Source organism: Pyxicephalus adspersus, chromosome 6, assembly GCF_032062135.1.
Source record: "Pyxicephalus adspersus chromosome 6, UCB_Pads_2.0, whole genome shotgun sequence".
Taxonomy (NCBI): Eukaryota; Metazoa; Chordata; class Amphibia; order Anura; family Pyxicephalidae; genus Pyxicephalus; species Pyxicephalus adspersus.
Window position 1 is genome coordinate 56,583,679 of NC_092863.1, and position 24,580 is coordinate 56,608,258.

A 24,580-nucleotide genomic window follows, 5' to 3' on the forward strand; every position below is an offset into this window, starting at 1 on the left:
GCTTCACAAGCAGACTGTAGTGCCTGGATGTGTAGAGATAATGGGACCCATTATGTATCATGTACCCATTGCTCATTTTAGTGGAATAGTTTAACATTTTGTCACAATTTTGGGATTATCTAACTAAGCAGTCTTCATGTAAAAACAAAAATATATTTGTAACATTGTAATTCTCCTCTAAATCTTGTTGCTTCATTGCACAGTTTCCAACTGGTGTATCACTGGTGAACTAAGAATAGTTTTTTCTTTTGCTTGTATATGCGTTAGGAACATATTACAGGGATGTTTTGCTTTTTTCTCTTAATAGCTAAGTAAGGCTACACACTTTGAACCAGTACCTATGAAACTAGGTTGTTATTTTATGTGTGTTTCTTGTTCTGTTGATGATCAGTCCTGGTCTTTGCTGGCAGCATATTTTGATATATACATATAGATAAGGGAATTCAGTAGGCCATAGGAAGGAGTCACAATAATCTCTGTAACGCAAGTATCAAATTTTGCTTTCTCTAGAGGCTCCTTGGATTTTGTCATTGTATAACTGCAGGTTTTTGCAACTTTTTTTCGCCTTTACCATAATTTACTAAACATTTTATGTCCTCATATGTTTGCTTAGAACAACACGGTACTAAATACTAACCCAGAAGAACACAGAATCAGACTTGAAGTAAACAAGGTTACAAATGGAAGCCAGATACAGAAAACAGAATACAGGCAAAGATCAGGACATTTATAATAATAAATATACTTAAAGTTAATGTCCTCTTCTCACACTGCCATACTTGACATTGTATTTGATTACTGTGGGTACTTGGAGTTAAAACTTATTCCAGGTGAGTGAAGTGTTTTCTGCTTCTAAGCAGTAAATAAAAAGGCAGAGATCAACCATTTTCTTTTCACTATAGCTGGCTTGAACTAAAGCTAGTAACCTGGAAATTAACGGAGAGATTTCTGGCTTCTTATACAGAACAGTAAATTACAAGCACCTGGGTATTCAAAAAAAGCCAAATCACTTTATATTTAGAATTAAAAGATAGTCTACCCTTGTGTTGCCAGAAAACTGATTTATAATTATTCAATTGATTCTCAACTTGTGAACTATCCTAGATTGCCATTTTGAATTCATGTGCCTGCAGTAAATATAATGCATCACTGACATGCAATTCCTAGTCCATCAATAGGTATGTTTAGGTTCTGTAAAATAAGGACAATAAGTAACTCTAGACCTACAGTATGTATTGATCACGCTGACATTGTTCTTCTAGGCCAGGGGTGCCTAACAGGTGGATCGCAATCCATTGGTAGATCGCAAAGGCAACACGAGTAGATTGCGGAGCCCTTCCTTTCAAAATAAACTCTACCGCGCTCAGGAGTTATTAAATCCAAGTTTTTATTGTTGGTAATGACTTGGTATTGTTGATCATTTTGACTTGGTCATTTTAAAAGTAGCTCACAAGCCAAAAAAGTGTGGGCACTCCTGTTCTAGGCAAATGGCTAGAATACCCAGTGTCACTATCGAACAAACCTACTCCTAATTTCCTCGTGCCCCACTGTAGGCATCTTGGTGTAGCTGTTGTAATACTTACCTGTTTATTCCCTTTATCATTATTTCTGCAAGCAACAACAACATGAGACATTTTTTTAAATGGAAAAGAATCTGTAAACATACTTAAAATTGTTTTATTTTTATTTAGCAAAACCAGAATCACAACATAAAAATGGCAGCAGTTTTTATGACCAGTTTATGTTTTAGTCTTCCCAAGGTCTGATTAGGAAAACAGCACTGTTGATTCAGAGGGAGCCAAAGGAAAACCCTGAGAGACAATATAGATAATTATGTTTTAAGAGTGGAAATTTCCTTCCTGACATTTTCTGTGGCAATTAATTTTCACCTTTATTTTTTTCCATGTTCCATTCTTTCTTTCCTTTTCGTCCTTTATTTATCCTCTTTACGTGTTTTTTTTTCCATTTTTTTACAGCTTACTGTTTATTAGCAAGGATTGTTTTTTATAAATGTATACAGGCCATGGTCTCATGTACACTGTAGTTGATTGGCCTCCCATGATGATGCTGACATAATTCCAGGTTTAAAGCTATTTGGCAGATTCAACATAATGACACTAATTATGTTTTATATTTATGTAAGGGTGGTATTCTGACCAATAGTGTAGTGGGGGTATCCTTTCCACTGACCCTCTGATTCCTTATTTTTAGCAGGGATTCCCTTAGATCTGCAAGGCATTTTCAAGATTTCAACAAAGGGTTGTTTAAAAAGGTTGAAAAAGGCTGGTCTAAAGTATACACACATGGTGGCAAAGGAATACCAGTCTTCATTGCAGTATATTTGCACAGGCCATTTGATTTGTCCTGCAGCAGTGAGCCACCCTGCTTGTTCATAACTAGTGTTGGTCGAATAGCTCACTATTCGATTCGGCAGCTATTCGCTCGAATATAGCAAAAAACATTTGGGTGGTCGAACATCGAATTCGAACACCATTAAAGTCAATAGGAGGAAAAATTCTGGTTTTTTTCAGCACTGTGTAGAGCCTCCAAACAATATTATCGTTCATATATAATGATTGCTCTGCTCCCTGAGGAAAGGGAAAGCCTGATGACAGCAAAGGCATCATCAGGATTTCCCTTTCCTCGGCAACTTAGGGAGCAGAGCAATCAGCGGAGCTTTACTATGCTGACAGCTCTGCTCCACTGATCTTGGAGCGATCAAAGGAGCAGAGCTGTCAGCATAGTAAAGCTCCGCTGATTGCTCTGCTCCCTGATTGGCTGAGAAAAGGGAAACCCTGATGATGCTTGAGCTGTCATCAGGGTTTCCTATTTCTCAGCCAATCACAGAGCAGTAGAGGTATGAATGGAGATAGGTCCAGGAATCCCACAATGACATTATGATTCATAATGTCATTGTCGGATAACCTGTAAAAAATAAAAAAAGAACAAGTTTAAAATAAAAAACACATACGAAATAAATAATTTAAGCAAAAAAAAATTTTTTGCTGTCGAATCCCGTGTTTTTCGGGTCGGGTCCACCCGAATTCGAACAGCCATATTTGGGTCCAATATAGGGACAACCCGAATTCGAACATCAACACTATTCATAATAATATGTTTGCAACTGATGTAGAAGAATATAGAAGAATAAAAAATGAAGAATATAGTGTGCATTCATTCTATGAGTTGTAGTGAGCTTGAAACACCTGTGTTTATGAGTATACATTCTGGATCTACAAGGTAAAACCTAGCCTGTGACGTTCATATTGATACTGACCACTGTTTTGGATCCCTGATGAACCATGGTATTTTAAAAATGTATACTTACCTGTCTAAAAAGATAGAATTTGTCAAAATGGATGATTATCAGGAGCACAAGTCAAACACAAAATCTCATGTACACAAACACACAGAGTATGTTTAATTGCTAAATGTATTGCTCCTATAGTTCTGATTTTGTATGTTGGTACTATTTCTATATGGTGTTTTTTGTCTTTGCATTTCACTTTAGGCTCAATGATAAGCAGTGTAGGATTATCATTCTATTTCTTTTTTCCTCTTTCCCTATTGTTACATTCTCTTTCTTGTGTTGCACATAATATGTTTAATTTGAAATAAAAAAGGAGATGGTTATTTATGTAATACGAGGAACCTTCCCCATTAAAAGGTGCCCATATATATAAAAATGGTAATATTATTATAATACCATGGTAATTTAAAAATGTATACCTACCTGTTTAAAAAATATAAAATTTGTCAAAATGGATGAATATCAGGAGCACAAGTCAAACACAAAATCTCATGTACACAAACACACAGAGTATGTTTCAATGGTAATTGTATTGCTCATATAGTTCTGATTTGTTATATTGGTACTATTTCTATATAGTGTTTTATGTCTTTGCATTTCGCTTTAGGCTCAATGATAAGCAGTATAGGATTATCACTCTTATTTTTTTTCCTCTTTCCCTATTGTTACATTCTCTTTCTTGTGTTGCACATAATCTGTTAAATTTGAAATAAAAAAGGAGATGGATATTGATGTAATATGAGGAACCTTCCCCATAAGGCCCATAAGGTAATCAGTAGGTAGTGTCACCATTGGCTGGTGGTTGTTTGGAGGGGCTCTTTAAATTTAATTTTCTTCCTGCTATATGTGTATAGTATATAAATGCTCACTCTTTCAGTCCACAAGATACTGTAGAGGAGTTGTCTGTTTATCTAATGAGAGAAACCATGTCCTATAAGACATTCTGTTACGCTAAGGGAACCCTGCATGTAAGAACGTACAATCTACAACAGGGAAGGCTGCTATGGGACATATATCATAATTCTCATAATCAGAGTTTGAGGCTTAGTCTACACGGATGTTTTCCCCAATGTTTAACCTGAGGCTTTAAGAGCCCATGTTTTAAATTCCTATGCATTCCAATAGGCTAATCTACACCAGGACGTTTTCTTGAAGCACGATTTTGAGTGTTATAGATAACGATCTTTGTAACTTTTTATAAAATTGAAACATGGGTTAATGCAGGTAAATGCATCTTTTGATTTCGATTGGAGCATTTTCCAGCGTTTATAAATGCTTGAAAACATATTCGTGGTCAAAGCACAGTAAAGCGCGGCATTGACATTTCCCAGCATTTTCCAGTGGTTTAAAGGCAAACTTTAAAACACCTGAAATGTCAGGGTGTGTGAGTAGCATGGGGAGGGTGGATTCTGGCCATTAAAGGTAAATGGGGAAGGGAAGCATCTTCTAAGATTTTGGTAAGATACCAGGTTGGAGTTTAGTCGTTGCGTTTAGCGTATCAATGACACTTTCCCAGGCTTCGAAGAACAAGGATGTTTTGGTTTCTTTGGTGTGGGAGGCCTCAATAGATTCTATTTTGAATAAGTGCTGGAGGTTTGAGAGGAATAGCTTGGTCTGTGACTTACTTGCTCTATTGCTTACCTACCTCAAATTTTGACTAGAAAATGATCTATGGAGAAACATAACATGACTGTTTTATTTTGGGTTCATCAACATGCAACACAATGACATCTTTCCTCTTGGTATTTCTTAAATACACAATATTTCTGTTATTTAGAGTTAAAGACTGATGGAAGTCAGAAATTGTACTAACATTGTGATTTGTGCAGTCTAGTAGGCACCAGAGTTCAACCTAGTGGACACAAATTCACACAACCTTTTGCTGATTTCACAACAAGACACTTTTGCTGAGGGATGTGGCTGTACCATTGTGTTACATTTTCCAATGTCTGTCTGTATACCAGTGCAACTAGTCTACAAATATGAATTTCTAGATAGTCACAGTTCTTGTGGAAATGTAACTGGCTGTTGAGAAAGACTTCTACTTTTGGTTTGATGAGATCTCAGTTGTGTGCTTGCCTGCACTAAATGTTAAGTGAAAATACACACTGTTATTATGTAAGCTTGCATATGCAGTGCTGTTTGGAAAAATCATGAAGCTATTTTATTTTTAATGAAGCAATTGGTGGAAAGATTTATAGGAACACACACCGCAAAATGTATCATTTGTATATAAATTGGTATTTTATTTACTCATGTATCCTTTTTAAGCAAGATTTTCTTCCACAAATTATTTGGTAATTGATTTGTCTAGTATTCTATTGAATAATATATTTCTTTCTTCTCTTTTCTGCTGACAGTGATAAAGGACAGTAAGTTTTTTCCCTATCTTTTGTATGACGATCTTATTAGTTGTTATGGTTGTGATTAAACTGTAGATTAAATAATACAACACAAGAGAATATTTGCAAAATGCCTTAATTTGTAAAGTATTTGTAAATCTGGTAATGTATTAAATTGAACCTGCACGAAATTTGTTGCTAGTAGGTTGATTTGTAGACTGAAATCTCATATTGGTAGGGTCTCCAGGGGTTTACCGTCCACAATTCCCATTTCTGTCCAACTGCCATGGCTATTGCAGAGTAAGATAATATTGAACACACCATCTGAAGAATTCTATTCCTTTCTGATGAATTCTTCATAGTGAACAGTTCATCCAGCAGCAATAGAAGACTCAGTAAAGTTATATGATGATAAGAGATGAGAAGGAAACACAAGCTACTGTGGATAAGGTTAATTTACCTCCCTAGCAGTAATCTTGAGTGTGGCTCGGAGTGAATTATCCATACCAAAAGTGGTAACCCCGAGCTGCAGTCGGGGTGGAACTGCCAGGGAGTTTTCAGGTCTTACTTGGTCCCCACATTCCTGCGGTGTCCTCCAGCAGTGCCCTCCAGCGATGCCTGGCATCTGTGTCCCCGGTGTGTGAACAATGGGGAACACAAGACCAGGGGACACAGATGACGGACGGGCTGAGCAGTTCGAGCGTGTGTCTGAAGGGCAGGACCATGTGGCTGGGAAGCGGGACCAGGCAGGAAATTTAAAACAATAAGCATTTTTAAATTTACAGTTTTGACATTTAAAAATAATATTCAGATCACCAGGGAGGTTAATGAAGATATCATGTGCTCTATCCAGCCGTCAAATAAAAGTATTCTGTTACAGGAAATTTACCTATTTTATTTGATATTGTACAACTACTTCAATTCTGGGCATGACCATTTTAGAATTTTAATGTAGTGTTTTGATTGCATTCAGCATTCTGCATTTGCATTAGGGTTATAAATGGATGGCATCAAACCTCTGATACTTGTGTGTTCCTTGTGTAATTAATGAATCTCTGTCCCAAGTAATTGGTGAAACAGTATTTTCTTGAGTACTTTTTCTTTTGAATGATTACTTAATACATTTACCTGAAAGAGATATTTTTAGAGATACATCAAAACAACAAAAATAAGGTATTTATACTCCGAAACAAGTATGCAGGAGTGGACCCATCTGCTAAATTGCAATTTATAATTTAAATAATGGATTAAATATTAAAAGCTGTTCCCATATTTGCTGCTGCTTCCACAGTTTCATGAGGATATTAGCCGAGTCTTTTTTCTAATGCTTTTCTCTAGCTATTCTGGTAATACTTTATTCAGTGATCACTGGGATCACAAAAAAAGCAACCTTGAGGATTTATTATTTTCATTTAATAGCTTAGTAAGTAAATAGATTATTGTGCAGAGATATAGAGCAATGCAGATGTGCACTGATTTTTGCGTTCTGTGGGAAAAAGATCCTGAACTACTTTCTGCAAATACATCAAACTGACCAGTAGGTTTAGGAAAATGCAATAGAATTGAAGCCAGGAACTAATCTGCTAACTGTCTGCAGCGCATACTCTAAAGGTGCGTACACACTTCCAATTTTTATCGTTCAAAACGAACGATCGATTGGGCAAAAATCGTTCGTAAAAAAAGTAACCAACGACGCCGACGAACGAGGAAAGTCTTTGGAAACGAACGACCGGACCGGCGGATCGGATTGGACGACGATCGTTGAACATCGTTCGTGTGTACGGTCGTTCGTTGATCGTCCATGTTCAGAGCATGCGTAATGAACGAACGTTCGTTCACTTTCCTGTCGTGCACATAGTTCCTCTATCGCTCAAACGATCGTATCTATTGTGTGTACAATATCTACGAACGATCGTGTCGTTATCTCTATGTGCAGGATCGGTGCTATACGATCGTTCGTAGATATCGTGCAGGATCGTTCGTCGTTCGTTTTCCAACGATAATAATTGGAAGTGTGTACGTAGCTTAAAATTCCCTTCAGTGGCACACAGCCTCAGTGTATGTGCTGGGTTAAGGGTATGTATAAATTTCAGGTGGAAGGGAAGGTGAGGATGCTGCAAGCTCCAGAGCAGAAGGCAGACAACTAATTCCTTGATTGCCTTAGCTGCTGCAAGTAACACCGCCAAAGGCAATAAACAGGACCAGCTATACTTCGGTGGCACACAGAGTGGGATCACCAGCCAGATAAACTTTGCCTAACAAAGGCTTTCAGCAGCAGGGGCTTTGCTACAAGTCCAGAAAGCACTGGGCAGTACTAGATGTGACCAGGTATTATTTTACAAGCTACCAACTGGTCAATCAGCAGTGGTAATGCTGATATCCACACCCCTGCAACATTCTTCAATCCACTGTAGTGCAAGCAGGCACAGCCAATATAAGGAAAGCAACTAAGTTCATAGGCAATGCAGCATCAATGCCACACCATCACAGGTCACTGCATAGGGCAGACTTTATCAGCGTGCTCCATGTACTTGTGGGGCTTGCATTGGGACTAAGAGAAATCTAAAACTGCAAATGCACTTCATTGCAACTTTTATTTTTAAAAGATGACTATAGGTATATTGGTAAAAAAGAATTTATTGTGGAGCTAGATCAGCAAGAGTCACTTGTGTGGCAATTTTATCAGGAAAAACTTTATATGTAGAATGTTAAAGAGTGCCAGCAATGTGAAAGTACATTTTAAAGCAGTCAACCAAATCTCAATTAGGTTGAATAAATAACATGAACTTAAATGTAACAGTGGCATGTTATTAGATCTTTCATGTGCAATAAAATGTTAATATGATAATAATATATAGACTTATTACTATGCCATTTAAAGAATGTGTCACAGATATTTCTTTACTTTGTGTGGAAAGTGAATGTGTAAGTCTCCATAAAACTATTTGATGTTAGTTTTAATAAACTCTCTTTTCATGTTGTTTTGTTCTATCAGTGAGAAGTGGATGAGCTAAACACATGGTTCCTGTGGCACAATTTCTGGAGGCTGTATTTGCCTCCCTTAATAAGAATCACACACATGGCTTTCTAATCTGCCTGCAGCACAATAAAAACTAGCTACATTTACATTATATTATGCAACAGTTAGCCCAGAAGCACTGAGACGCATTGAGGCATGTCCCCACTGCAGGCCATGAGTGCTTTGAAGGAATACTGCAGCGCAAACTGTGATTATTCAGAAGAAGAAGGGCATTACCCATGCATGGCAAAATAATTCCACAGTTATCCAACAGAATCAAATGCCATAAGGTATATTCAGTAAAACATTGCAAACAGCAATGATGCTGTTTTAAGTACAGTAAAAACAATTTCACTTAATTGACGATCTACAAAAAATATAATACTAAGAACTAAGACTGCTAATGGTGGCAGCATTGAAGGTTATGTAAATTAATTTTTTTTTACATATGTAAAAGAGAATAGTTTTATGTAAATAGGCTGATTAGTTTAACAAACTATATATATAAAGAATCTGTGCACACCTACAAAATCCACCAAATGCTATAAAAGAAAAAGACCTAATATACAAAAGAGTACTATGAAAGGTGTCACACATACCTCTTCCCCCTAAAGCACAGGCATCCCTCTCCTGCGCATGCGGGTGGTTACGACTTTGGACGTGCCCTCATTCCCAAGATTTATAGGCTGTGTTTAACTTAACTTGCTGGCCAATCAGGAAATAGCCTCTTAACCATCCTAGGCTATTTAGCTAGCTCACACACTGCACTCGTGTTCGTGCAACGTGTCTCCACTGGTGCCGATCCCCTAGTTCTGTTGAGCTAGTTCCTGTACACCTGTACAGCGGTAATTCAGTGTTTCCCCTGTCCAGCTCCTGTGTTAACCCCTCATTGTCCAGTCTGTTGGTTCCCAGCTAACTTCCCTGTGCTGTTCCAGTGTTCCTGTCTGTCTGTGGATTCCTGTTGTCACCTGTGCCTCCTGTTGCTTCCTGTGTTCCCTGTGCCCGCAGTGGCCCCTGTGTGACTGGTGTCTGTCTCCTGGATCCCTGGTAATTGACCCCTGGCCTGGGACCCAAATTCTCTTGCTTGCTGCCTGCCTCGACCCCGGCCTTCCTCGACTATCCTTCTGCTTTGTGATTTTGTTTTTGTCTTGCTTCATATTCCCCAACTTGGTGTGCCCAAGGACTGCAACCTGGCAGTAACCAGCGGCACAACATCCTCGCCATCAGAGGCTCTGGAGAAGACCTGGTTACTGCTTAGACTCAGTGCCTTGGCCCTTTTCAGGGCTCACACCACCTCCGTGAAAGTCGTAGCGCCCCCTAGTGGCCCTGTCCTCCTGAGCGTGACAAAAGGATATTACATTTTATTGAAATCTATGGGCCTAAAAACCCCTATATTATATTATAGCAGAATTTATATATTTTAATGATATTTTATATCATTAACATTAACTCTAATCTGTTTTAAAAAAATTATGAAAAGTAAAAAATTTACACCTTCCCAGGAAAAAATACCTAGATTTCTTGTTGTGGTGCCTGATGGGATAGACCCGTACATTAGCACCTCCTTTCTGATTTCCTATTGGTCACATAAGTATCTTTTTTTGTTGGTTTCTACTATTACACATGCTCACCAGCACAAAGGAGTCCTGTTTATCACTTCAGTTGGCTGAAGTTGGCCGAAAGACCCAACCTGCCAAGATGGCTGATGCTGGAGACCAGGCCCCTAGTGAAGGCTCAATGTGTGTGCCCAACTTTAAACCTTTTTTAGGTTGGTGACCACTGCCATATACCCCTGAAACATATGTATAGGCTGATCTCTACATTTTATATGGATTCATTACTGATTAAGGTATATTAAACATTTAGACATTTTTGAAATATTACCTGAATACCACACTTAGATATTGTTTATTTTTTTGGATGTTTGCACTACACAGGGCAACACACCTGTTTTTTACAAATAGTACAAACCTGACAGGAATTAGTTTTTTCAATTTTTTAGGAGCCTATTTGATAATACGTTTGTGTGTTATATGCAGGAACATCATACATTGCATAGATAGCAATATCTAGCATTGCTATGCTACTGCATACCATGCAATTTAGTGTGTTAATGTAGCGCATGGCTGGATGTATTTATGTCAATTTTTGAGTGCTGCTCCATTAATTGTAATTAATGGGGTAATGATCACTTGAAATAGTGCTTTGTCTGTGGGCAGCAGTCTGGAGAATGGTTTTATTGCACACTGCAAACATTATACCGTGTAACAGAGCTTTAACTGTTCCCTAGGTCCAACTACAGCAGGAGCGCATTGGTATAGATGCTCTCCAACTGGGCAATGTTGGTAAAGAATGGCGAGGAAGCTCTATGAGGCACCCCACTTACTCATTTGGCTGTCTGTGAAAATTGAAGCCTGAGCTGTTGAGCTCTCTTTGAGCAGATTTGTTTGAGAAGAGTTGCTAAGAACAGACATATAAATAAGAAAAAGATCCCAGAAATTAACAACTGGTTAAAATTTAAACTTTTATTTTGCACTGAATGCTATAAAGATAATATAGAGAATCATTATATAGTTTCTTTAAGCTTAATACTGAAGTTATTGCTCAAAGTATGTGATTACTGAAATTGCACTGCAGTATGCAATAATTAAGAAAGTCCTGGAGGGGTACCTTTAAAAAACATGCTCACTTTACTGTAAAATGACAACGTCTTCTGATAACACATCTCTTCTCCAATGTATATTGATCCTAACCCCCTTGTTTCCCCAGTTAAAGCGAAGCCAAATGTCATTGCTTTAATGAAGTGGGGCTCCCTGGTATGGGGGAGCAAGTGAACTCCCTCATATGATTCTGTTCAGGTAAAAGCAGTCATTTTCCAGGTCAAAATTCTATCTTGTGGGCAGGGGGAAGTCATCCACCTGAGAATCTCACACAAAAGACAGTGAAGCTTATTTAGGATGCACTCATGCCTACATAAAAGCAGGTAGGGTTTTAAGATCAGTAATATAATTCAATATTGCGTAGGCCTTTGTTGTTTGCTTGACTTGGGTTTCACACAGTTTATACAGGTGAAATAGGGAGTCATATGCCATTTTTCTTTGCTACATTTTGTGTTTAGTTAGACAAAAGCTCCTCTGTGTCATTTCATAAGGTGTCAATTCTAAACTCTTCCTTTTACTGCCTTATTAATTTATATGTTCCTCTAACATTTAGCTCAGTCTGGCCATCTTCCTACTCACTACAAAGCTTTCTTGATTTCAGCCAAGTAGTTGACGGAGTGGGAGAAGCTTGTTAGACTGCTGTACAATATGTGTATATACATATAATTTTTTTTCATTTTGCCTATATCCTGCAAAATGACAATAATCACAGGCATTACTGTTGGGAATGCCTCAGTTGTTTTATATTGTTTATTGCAGGTATAGTCTAACATTGATGCTATTTTTGTCTTAACTGTGTTTTCCTAGTATTGTGTTTTCAAGAATCAATACTCTTCTTGGTTGCCTATAATTGCTTTGTGCTTATAGACATGTATATTGATAGAACGATGCGTCAGAATGGACTGGATCAAATTGTAGTCAAAGGCAGGAAGATTGTGGTAACTGAACTGATTATATCTAAATGGATAGAGGAGATAAGACTCAATCTGTTGCACAGGATGCGTTGGTTTCCTCTTTCAAATGTCAACAGCCATGTTCAGGCTTGTAGATCATATTTAGAAAATGGAAAAAAAGGATTGTGAGGGCAAATTAATGTTACTGGTCAGCTGGGAAAAAAAAAAAAAAACATTACTGTACCTTTGTTTCATGGAAGGTAACAAATTCATATTTTAAAATTTTATATATAGCATGTCCTCAATTACTAAGTGTCCCTCAGCATGTCCCCAGTCCAACAATGACAATATTATGTATTCAGTCTTTGATCATCCCCTGCAGCATGTCCATTATCTCTGACCTTCCATATCATGTAAGTAGACCACCACTGGGTAAGTCCAATAAATAAATTAACTTCAATTTATACTATTAACTTTTTCTTGAAAAGCAATTTCAGGCTTAGATGGAAAGATCAAGATACTTTCTAGGTACACATTGTAAGTGTGCTCAACTTTAGTTAAATTTTTAAAGAAAGATTTCTAAAGTTACTATATATTAAAAAAATATAGTATATACAAATTACAAAATTAAAACTTTACATATGTAATGCACTATTAAATATGGGCCATTTATTGTATGTATACAATTATGGGTGTGAAGTAATTGTGGTGGGTACCATTGTTCTTTGTGAAAGTATGGATTTTAGACTAGGGCTCTGGGGTATGTTGCATGGGACAGTATTTTGGCAGTAAAGAGTCATGTCCCAGGGCCAGAATTCATCTAGGTGTTTTCCTGGGATCTGAGCACACGTATCAGAGGACAAACTAAACTCATTAGGCAACTACTACAGAGGTTAATGTGCCATAGTGCTTTATAATAACTATGTTCCTCCTTCACCTGGATCATAATTCTAATCATCATGCTAGTACAATGGCTCAATAATTTTAGAAAGTCATTTACCCAAAATAAATATGCAGATCAGGAGTTTGCTTTGCTGCATGATTGTTCTGAATTAGTGACTCAGGGAGCTGAACTCAGCAATTCAGCAATTTTTTTCTCTCAACACAGTTTCCCTTTAATACCATATTTCCTTGAATATAAACTGACCTAAATATAAATCAAGCTACATATTTTTACCGCAGTAAAATGTAAACTTCTGAGTGTAAATCTAGGACACAAAACGAGCCTGTCACTGCTAACATTTAAACCCGTTATTAATAGTGATGTCAAAAAAATTACCATGAACATCTATATATATATATATGATAAGTTGTTTTTATAATTTTTTTAAGGGAAAAAATGTTAGGTCACATGGACTCACTCTGTATATTTTTTCCCTTTGTAGTACATTTGAGTTGTACTTAATTTGTGCATGGTTGTTGGCAATCAGTAGATGGAGCTGTGTATTCATGTAAAGTGTGTAACAAGCTCCTATTAAATATTAAAGATCAAGAGTTTGTTACATATTTTACATTAAAAAGCTATCAACTGGTGTGACCTGAGTCACACCAGCGACTCAACGAAATCCATAGACAGTGGAACCTCTGCAGGATATCGTAGACTGTACTCTAATGTTGTTTATTCCAGGCTTGCAGGTTTTAAAAGATATTTCCTGGCATTTTTATAGAGGTAAAACATCCTCTCCTCTTAGACTGTAAGCTCCTTTGGGCAGGATCCTTCCTTCTCTGTTATTGTTTGTATCTGTCTGTCATTTGCAACCCCTATTTACCCTGTCATTCCCTTCCCTATTTCCTTGATATACATTAAGTTGTTTCTGATAATTATTTTTTTTTGTGTTGGATGGTAAAATTTTTTGTTTGAACCTTAATTCCATGGGTTACTGGGAGCAAACTTTCATTGTGTCACTAATTTCATGTTCAGCTGTGCTCACCTGTGTCACAAAGGTCATGCAATGTCTGAAAAATTATCCAAACTACTGTTTACCTTTTCCCTTCAACTGTTCATTCAATAAAATTGCAAATAATATTCACTCAAGTCAGTAAGTTTTTCAACCTCTGCATGTGTTTTGCTTAAGTTGTCCTAACTTTAAAAATTTCCTTTTTTGAACTTATTTTCACACTACCTCAAAGATGTCTTATCTTAAATGTGCTGTGGGTTCATTCATTCAAAACACATTTTGTATTTTGCAGACATGATGCTGGATGGTCCGTGCACCCAACATACCAAGGTGACCAAAGAAAACATGAAGACCTCACAGATGAAGAGAAAGAAATTATTAATAGAGTTATAGCAAGGGCTGCAAAGATGGAAGAGATGGAGCAAGAGAGAATTGGGTAGGAACTACTGGCTTTTTGTGAGAAATGTTGTTTAGGAAAAATGTTTTGTGTGGTTTCATCTTTACTAAAATTATATAATACAGTATATGTGTTTAATATTAAAATCTGGACTGTCTAAACAGCACCAAGTTTATTTGCTGAAAGAATTCTGAACATAGCAACACTGTATTAATCTAATGAGTATAGCTATTTAGACTTGTATCCTTGGGCCATACCATTGTTTTCACTTAGCAGAGGTTGTAATGATCAGTAACTATCTACCAGGTCAGAAATAAGCCTCCTAAAAATAAAATTGAAAAATAAAGCTCAAAAACAATGGATGAAAAAAATTATAAAAGTTTAATGTAAAATAAGTAATTTTAGGAGATTTTCCCTTACTTACTTTCAAGTATTTATCTAGTACCCATATAATGTTTCATAATACCTGGGAGTCTGGGTAAGGTATATGTCCCAAAACATATTTAGTCACACTGGTTTGTTTTCCTTCTGGCTATCTTTAGCCCTTCACCTTTTTTATTTCACTCCTCCTTTCATATATTATGTACAAGTTTCCTATGCAACCAATTCTTGTTTTGTTGTTTTCTATTTTTTCTTTATTGCTTCACTGTATTTGCTCACAATTCAAAAAATTATTGGAATATAAAACATATGTGTGAAGTGCAATATCTATGGAGGAAAACAATGTAGTGTAGACTTCAACCAAAATGGTATCTACCCTCTACTATCAAAAGTGTGTTCCTAACTTCAGTTAGCAGAATGTTCCAATAGTTGATCCATACTTCTTTGTCGGCCAAAATGGGGTCCTTGCTGGCTAGTCACATTACCACCCTTGGCCAGATGTGTTTCTGTTTTTAAATACTTAGCTATAAGTTACCTTCCTGTCACATTGCTAAAAGCAGACCAGCTAAGCAACTTTTTTAGCATTTAACTAGAAGACCCTCCACTAAAGCTGTTTAACTAAAATTCTATTAGCTCCCAAATTGTAACCAACATGATATGTCCTTGTAATGTCCTGTAACAGAAATGATAAATATGGCCATATCTGCACACAAAATGCATTTTGGAAAACAAGTCAGGAATGGAAGATTCCGTGATTGTATTCTGACAGGTTCTATAAAAAAATGTGCAATCTCCCTCTTTAACAAAATATAGGCAGCTGTTCCAGGATTTCATGCTGTTATGTACTTACTGAGGACCTTTGATTAAGGTTATGCTTTACTCAATGTTTATGGCTTGATATTTTAGGTAGAGCAGTCATATCAGTCTATACATCCACTCCTGTATTATTTGCTTTTTAACATGAAATAAATATCCATATAGTACGACAGTGAGAAAAAGATTTGCAAGTTGTAGGACATTTTTATTTATTGGTAATATGGACGCCAAGCTTAGCATTTTTTTCATTTATGACATCTATTTAAAAAATAAATGGAGGGTGGGGGGGTTGTGGGTCTCCAGAAAAGATTGATGATTCATAGCTCCAGAGCCTTTCTGAAATAGATTCATCATTAGGTACAGTATGTCTGAGGTAACCCATAAAAGTATAACCACTAATGAATATAAAATATTTAAAACACATCAAACCTTTCTAGGCAAAACCCTGTCAGGTTCGTAACCACTTCTGATTTCATATCTTTATCCTCCATATGGATTTTCTATGCGGTCTATATTTAGATATTAGGGCAAGCATGAACAATGGTATGGAGAAAGAGAGAGTTGGAGGTGTTTGTCGCTATGGCTTATGTAACAATGCTGCATCTTTATAGATACAGTATAGTAAGTCTCACCTAAGGACAGAAAGTGAACAGAAAAAAGAAAAAACAAATCTGCTATAGCTTGTAATATTGAACATTTTTGTTCCTGGGTTTAGATATACTTTCTTGTTGCTGGGGACTTTAGAATATTTGTAACTGTTGCAAATACCTTTGCTTCTGTGAAAATCACACAGTTTTGGGAATATTCACAGTGTTTTATTTGGGTTTATTTGCGCCTATAAAATGAACTAACTCACTTTTAACTTGTTATCCTTGCACCATGTATTCCTCAGGAGTTCTACAATAGTTAACATTCACAAAGTATTAAAATTTTCTTGAATTGTAATTTATTTTAAGCAAATCCAATAGAAGAAAAAGGGTTCTGTTGTTCAGTGATAGATCTGCTATTACTATTATGCACAGTTGATAGTGTTGGTTATACCTCCCATTAACAGAGCTGGGGACAATGTCAGACAAGGTTTCCAAAACTCCTGCAGTATCAAATTTATACCTACTCTACTGCAGCTTACTGATGACCCATATATTTGAGAAATGTATTTGCAACTGGTCCCAGGTTGGCGCTTTGTGTCACGAGTTCATACTTTGTATGCCCAGTTTCGTGATTGTGTCATTAGAGTAATTACATACATAAAGATGTAAGGATTCCTTCAAAAGGCCCATGCTACGCTTGTGATCCTGCATGCAAAAGGCTGGTATCCGCAGAGAGAATGTCCAACTAATTTGTATGTATTTGTCATTTCCTAATTAGTTTTGACAAATAGTTGCTACCCATAGACCAATGCCTTACTCATCCAGATGGTGAGGGAATGACACATAGAGCCAGGTGAGGGAATGACACATCAAGCAGTGGCCAGACTGAAAAAATTACATTGGCCTAAAACGTGGATGATTTAGGATGGAACTACATATAGACAGATGGACACAATACATAGATGCTACGAATGTCTGTGCTGGGTACATCACCAGACAGTGTCTGGGAGATTAGTTGCTTACCAATTGAGCTACACTGTTATATTCTCACATGACAAATGAAAATAAATTGAGATGGTAAATTGGCTTTATTGGCTTGGAATTAAGTATGGAATAGCAAACTTGTCTTCAGGCTATGAAATCTGCCATGCCTCACAGATTCACTGCTTTTGTTTGAGCTGCTTCAACTTTTCAAGTAGAAATGCAGATTTTAACCTTTCATATTGGAAATGGACTGTGTGGGCATAATTGTGAAGGCAGTTGTTACTTCTTATCTCTTTGACAAGCAGAGTAAATTGGAATTATACAGCTGTACTGGCCTTGCAGTCATATAGACAGATGCAATTATTTCAAGACAATGAGGGGCAGAGAGTATATTCTAAAAATAGTTTAGGTCAGTTTTAACCCGATTCCTGTTATGTGTGCAAATTTTTTTCTATAGAGACATAAAAAACCCTCAAAAATTCAGGCATGCGACACACGTAAAGGTAATCTACACAGAAAAGGCCGATTTTTAAAAAAAGGTAACAAATGCATACAATCTCCTCTTTTCGTAACAAAACAGATGTAACTAACTGTAGTGTATGTTGTATTATCCTTCTGAACCAGTCAAACTGGTCAATGTTTCTATTGTAGATCTTGTATTGAGGTAGCTTTTTGTTAGTGAAGCAAGCCTCCCAATTGGTCAGTCTTTCATTTTGAAAAAAAATCAGTGGGTGGTTTAGGTGATGGGGAAAGTAGGGCCAAGCTCTGAATGTACATTTTTGGATACACTAACCCTTTGATGGTTTTTATGGAAAGTACCTTCTGTTTTTCCAAGTTCCGATTATTGCTCATATTACATTTCCCTGAACACAATAAAGTTTTGCTACACGAAGACTTGCCTATAGCTTCATTTTCCAGCACATCATTCATTAAGTTGCCAGATTTTTTTTTAACAAGACAAGACAAGTTTGAAAACAATATATGCATGACAAAAAATAATCAACAAAGAATAAAAAGAACCACATGTTCCACGTTAAGGCAGTGACCAAGGGCTAATAAAATTGTAATGTGGAGTTTCACGGCAAAAGGCAGTATGAAACCATAGTAGCTACCACATAAATGGGGTACATGACACAAAGAAGGGAGATGGGTGCAGGAAAGGACAGTGGGACCGGTAGGAGGAACAGCAGCTAGAATACAGATGTGTAGTTTAGGTGGCTATACTGACGAGTATAAATGGGAGAGTGTATCTTATGACATGCGAGAGGAAAAGGGGTGTCCAGGTTTTTAGAGAAAGTAATTCTTGTATTCAGCTGTTCCCTGAAACTGCCCCCAGTAGAACCATGTAGCACGGAAGCAATCCTTGCATCAACATCTTCTTATCAACTCTCCTAATCCAGATGCCAACCATAGGAGGAGCAGGTTGTCTGCACAGCAGAGGTATACAAGATCTGGCCACATTTACTATGTGGGGCACAACAAAGTTGAAGAGAAATGTCTTCAATGGTCTGTCATTGTGATGAAGAAAGAAGAATGCTGAGTCCCATGGTATTGGAAAATCCATGCATTTTTTGAGCAATCCCCCTCACCCCCTCCCAGTAGGGTCTAAGTACCAGGCAGGTCAAAAAAGCATGGTCCCCTTATCTCTTCCGCATCTCCAGCAAACATCCGGGACTGCAGGGAAGTACTGATGCAACATTTCTGGCATCCTGTACAACCTAAACAAGAATATGTACCCAAGTTCTTTAAATTTGCTACACAAAGAATTTGTGGGTCGCGGATATGGGTCTGGATTTTTCTTATGTAGTGAATGTGACTCCCAGCTCCTATTCCTGTGCCCTCAAATACAGTGGCCAGAAACCCTTTTGGGGGGCATTCAACACAGCATACATCTCAGAGAGAACTGGTTGGGCCACCCTAGAACCATTGCACAGTTGCTCTAAGGGTGTGGAGCCAGACCCTCAGGGAGGGGCAAGGTTCTAAGGAAATGCACTAGTTGAAAGCCCTTCTGGATGACAACTTTATTGGGAGGCTGGGAAATGTCAACTCTGCCTCTCTGTAAGTTGCCAGATTTTGATTGTCAGTGTATCATGTTTGCAGGTGACTATGCTTCTTTGCAGGGTCCTATTGTAAATGTTTTTTGGGCAATGGTTTAAAAAATGAGGTAGAATTTAACAGGCACTGAAAAACAAATCAAGAACAGACAGAATTTGTGGGTTTTTCTGTTTTAGTTTTTTATGTTTAGTTTTTACTGTCTGTGAATTTACAGATGGGAGGCAACACTGACTTGCATTACAGTTCTGTTTAAAGCAATCTTTACAGCATCCTTCAGGATGTAGAAACAAATACAGACAACGGTGTCAAATCGAATGAAATCTCCAGTCAGCCTTCATTTTAGTTTGGCTGTAAACATTTCTGCTCTTTTCCTTTGTACATTGGAACTTTACTGTGTTCATTTTCTATTAGGGCTTGTTAAGCCTGTTTAGAAGCCTTCATACTAACCCTTGTAATAGCAACTTACATTCAATTGTAAACCTTTAAGGTTTGATTCATTTTATCTTTGTATCTGGGGCTTGATCGGATAAGTAAACTCTGCCTATTGTGCTTTTGGCTATCAAGATTGCCCAGTTTTATTGATCATTGGCAGTTGGCAGGCTTTGTCCATGATGTCAAGAAAAGTCATGTCCCAGTAATAAAGAAAAATTAAATCAGAGAGAGATTTGGAACAATTTTCTCAAGATAAAAGCTGAACCTGACAATGTCTGCTCTTATGGTGGACTTTTTTTAAAAATGTTTTAAATGGAATACTATTTCCTTTTAAATCAATATCTTGGAGTGCAGAAATTCTAAGGGGTACTGTTCATGGCATTTTAAATTTGACATGCAACACGAAACAGAGTAGGAATCTCCAGGAACTACCAGGAATCTCCAGGAACTCCCAAAAGTACGTAAAGTATGACCCATACAACTATTGTATGCATTTATGCAAGAAAAATGATGTTCATGATTCATAGCCTTCCAGTTGTCTATATAGTACAGCCCTGCAGGCATCTACCTAATAGTTACTATATTCTAGCAAGAAAATTAAATATTTAATGTATTTAAGATACATTCCCTGTATCAAACATGTCTTCTTCCACCAGGAAGTTATTTATTATGTTAATTTCTAATTTAAAAGGGATTTTTTTCATGCTTCTTTAATTGTTTTGAATTAATCCTAAAATGTAAGTGGTTAACATGAAGTATATTTTATTCTGCGTCCAGCCAAATGTGCGCTAACACAGTATTACTTATTTGCCAGGCAGATGCTATTAGGTATTAGCTGTTAGTACAAATGTCTAATGTCCAATTTTAACCTCCTTCATTTTTAACTATTATGTTTTGTTTTTTAATAAATGTATTTTTATTGAAGTTTTTTTGTCAATACAAAAGAGAACAATTTATAAATAGACATAAAACATGGTGGAATTAACACTTAAACATCATAGCAAAAGATGAGAATAAAAATATAACAATGAGGGTTAGAAATGGTTGTGTTAACCACAACACAATGACCATAATATTCAGCATGAAAAATATGATACTGTTGTAAACAAAGTAATTATCCTTTCAGAAATTATCAATAAACTTGTAATAATTGAGAACAGCTCTTCCCAACAGTACTGAAGCTATAAATTGCTTATGTTCCATATGAACCAAATGAGACAAGAGAAGTAAACCATAAAAAAGGTAACAATAAACCATGGTAATACAGCATAATTATATTGAGTCACAATTAACTATTATGTTTTCACAGATTTGATCTCTCTCTGTGTATGGTAACCTGGCTGTTTACCTAACTTGTGGAAATCTGTCATATTTAGGACATATTAAGGTTTGCTATAATATAGTGTAGAGAAGAAGGCATGCACCTTGAGGGAATAGGAACTAGCAAAGCCCAGTTATAAATTGGTCTCCCAGAGACATATGTATATATATATGTGCCTTGTATATATATATGATATATATATATACAAGGCACATATACTGTGTATATATATATGATATATGTGCCTTTTATAGACACAGCACTAATAAAACCTATTTTGTTTGTTTTATCGATGGCCTATAACTTTCTCTGGGCCATTGGGTTGTTACCATCTGTTTTAAATCCATTTTTGTCTCATAGAAATGCACCCTACATTTTTAGCATACTCTCAATGAGAAAAAAATTGCAACTTTAAAGATTTTAATAACTACCTTTCTGTGCTAGGCTGAATATATCAGACAAAATCATTCCATTAAGACATTTACAGTAGTTATAGAGATTCTTGTCTCTTCTTGTTTTTCTTATGCTATGTTTTATTATGCTTTGCTGTAATATGGTACAATGTTCTGCCAAATTAGTTCATTTTAAATATTGTTTAATAAAAAAAAAGAAATTTACAGTAAAAGGTGACCTTTTTTGACAGCAATAGCAGAGTTATATAAGAGATAAATTAGATTGATTACAAAGTTTGTAATTACATGTCTTGGTTGCAATCTTTAAAGATTTGATGTCCAACTTCACACTCCAGAGGGTTCCATTCATAGACTATTCCCAGGAATTGGGGATAGACTATGCCATTTGTCAGAAGTAGGACAGCAAGACCTAAAAATATTTAATTGGAGCAAAAAATACCTTTTAATCTTGCCAAAATACTAAGTAGCTAATAACTGTTGTGGCAGTGCTATCCTAATGTGTTTTATCAGCCCTACCCAGTTCTCGATCTCTGTGGATTTAGGAGCATCACCCCATAATATGGAATTGAGAAGGAAATGTGTTCTGTGTTTTATTTTTGAGGTAAGCCAGCCTAATGCAGGAATTGTCTCCACATCTAAGATACGCTTTATTTGCACAGCATATGACTCTTGACTTAAGATATTAGGTACTAAAATGATTTACCAATGATTCATTATGTAAAAAATAATAGTAAGCTATCTTTGTGTCCCAGTCAACTTACATTTCGCATATCTTCTTTTTGGTGCATCTTTTGTGGGAAACAGATGCCCACATTTTTATAACATTATTTGGAGATACCCATTATTTTTATATATATGTGCCTTGTTCTCAAGTCATCAGATTCCTCAGGCGCATTGGTGTTAGTCTTGCCAAAATAATACCCCAAATTAGAGTGCCCAGGACCAAAGTGTAGAAGATATCAATTTGCATACAGTGTTCCAAACCAATATGAGTCCTGCACAGTTTTAATTGTGCTGATTTAACCCTGCAGTCAAATGCATTTTGGAGGCCAAAACCCTCCCCCATCCCACCATAAACAAAAGTCAAAATCTTCTTTTTGGACAAAAACACCCCACACCTAATAACACAACAAAAATATAATTATATCTTAAACATTACAGTATTAATGAGTTGCAAGTGCTCTTTGTTTTCACCTAAACTCTTACCCGAAGTATTGAAGTTTCATACTGTGTATACTGTGTATATATAGTGCAGACCACTATACCCCTGGATCTACAAAGTAGAAGTTTCTAATTTTATCTGAATTGGGGTCAACCATCCTAACTAGTTATCTTAGTCATAAAGCAATTTAAGCAATTTAAGTGGTACTATTTTATCTGTATGTAATAGACCTAGTTTAATAAAGCTCTCCCAGACTGGAGAAGATAGACTATAATAGGTGAACCTGGGTGATCCAGTTCACCTTGAATTAATTTCTTAACATCATCTGTTATTATTAGGCAAATGTTTCAATCCTGAACTAGATCCATTCTAGATTTGCTGGATCACTGAGGTTCACCAATGACAGTTCATCCTCCCCAGTCTTGGAGAGTTGTGAGGAATCAGGCCCAATATGTGCACATAAGGTAACCTTTTGTGCATAAAATCCTACTTTAATTATTGCTTGTTTCTGCCTTCCACCCTAATTAGGACACTGTGAATAATTTAATGAAGTAGTTTATGATGTTCACTAAGCAAAGTGATTTATCATTCTGATAGGGAAAAAACACTTAGTTTGGTAAACGTGTTAAAAAATTACTTTGCAAACATTACCCACATATATCCTCTCTTGCAAGGAAATGTAAAAATTACATGATTTTTGCTTGCACAGATGACTGAAGTCAAAAAAAGGCTTTGCCACATTTACTAAGCCATGTCGTCCTTTGCAAAGTAATAATCAACTTTTATACATGAACAGCCAAAACAGAAGAGCTGGTTAAACACTGAAATTTAATGTACCCACTTCTTCTAGTGTCAACAAGACCCCTACCCACTTACCAGTCTGTGTCTGCTCTTATAGAAGAAATATATTTAAACATATAGATTTGCTATTGAAAGATGCAATAAATACAGTAATACAGTCTTGTCCATACCTTTAAAAGAGTTAAATTGTCAGAGCCTTTGTAGACTGTGATTCCAAGCATTCTGTTTCTGGGCAACATAAATAATTAAGCATAAAATCTGGTGTGCTGCTTATTCCTTACCTTGCAGGATGATAATGTAGTGTTTAATATGCTTGCTTAAAGGAAATCCTTTTTTGTTTCAAGAATTTGTTATAAATTTTAAAATGTTTCACCCTGTAGATCTAAGTGTACAGAACAATCAAGTGCCAAAAAATGCTATAGATCGGGATATCTACCTGCTTTAGATGCATTTATGTTGCAGTCAAAACTTGATGTATTGTAAGGTTTATAAATATATTTAAAAGTATAAATACATCAGCACACCTATGCAGTTCTTTTCCTCAGTTCAAGGAAGTGCTGTGTCTAACAAATAATCACTGCAATCAATACAGATATTTTTGCTCCCCCCACCCCTCCTTGATGTTATTGCAAACCATCAGGAGACCTAAATTGCTAGAATATGGAGGCTTCCAGTAGTTGCTGCTGGTTGTAAAATGGTTTAGGTTACTTAGATAATGTAAATTACAGTTTTATGCCTAATCCACTAGCTGGTTATAAATCATAGTCAGGCTCATGGGAAGGTAGATGTATCTGCCTTGGGTGCTTAAACATGAAGGGGTGTAAGGTTGTGCAGTCTGTTAGGGCCCCCGTTTAGATTTTTGCATTTTTAAATGCTCGGTTGCAAAATACATCATATGTTTGCAAATAAGCCAATGACTTTTGTTAGTCTCTGCTAGACTGACCCCTGGTGCTTATTTATATGGGGTTTATGTATGGTTTTACATCATGATCTAAAAATGCTGGTTGGTAGAAGTAAAGGGAGAATGTAGCAAAAATGTATGTGCCAGAGTCTTGACAAAAAGGGTATTCACTTTAGCATTTTACCCATCTCTCAGCATTGCTTAC

At 36.6% G+C, this 24,580-nt stretch overlaps 1 protein-coding gene across 1 annotated transcript in view; it reads left to right on the forward strand.

Annotated features, from left to right (window-relative positions):
- RPH3A (rabphilin 3A) overlaps positions 1–24,580 on the forward strand; it is a 123,790-nt gene that overhangs the window by 43,867 nt on the left and 55,343 nt on the right. The window contains exon 3 of the mRNA XM_072415928.1: positions 14,415–14,558. Within this exon, the coding sequence (XP_072272029.1) occupies positions 14,415–14,558 (144 nt within the window). The remainder of the gene's footprint in view (positions 1–14,414; positions 14,559–24,580) is intronic.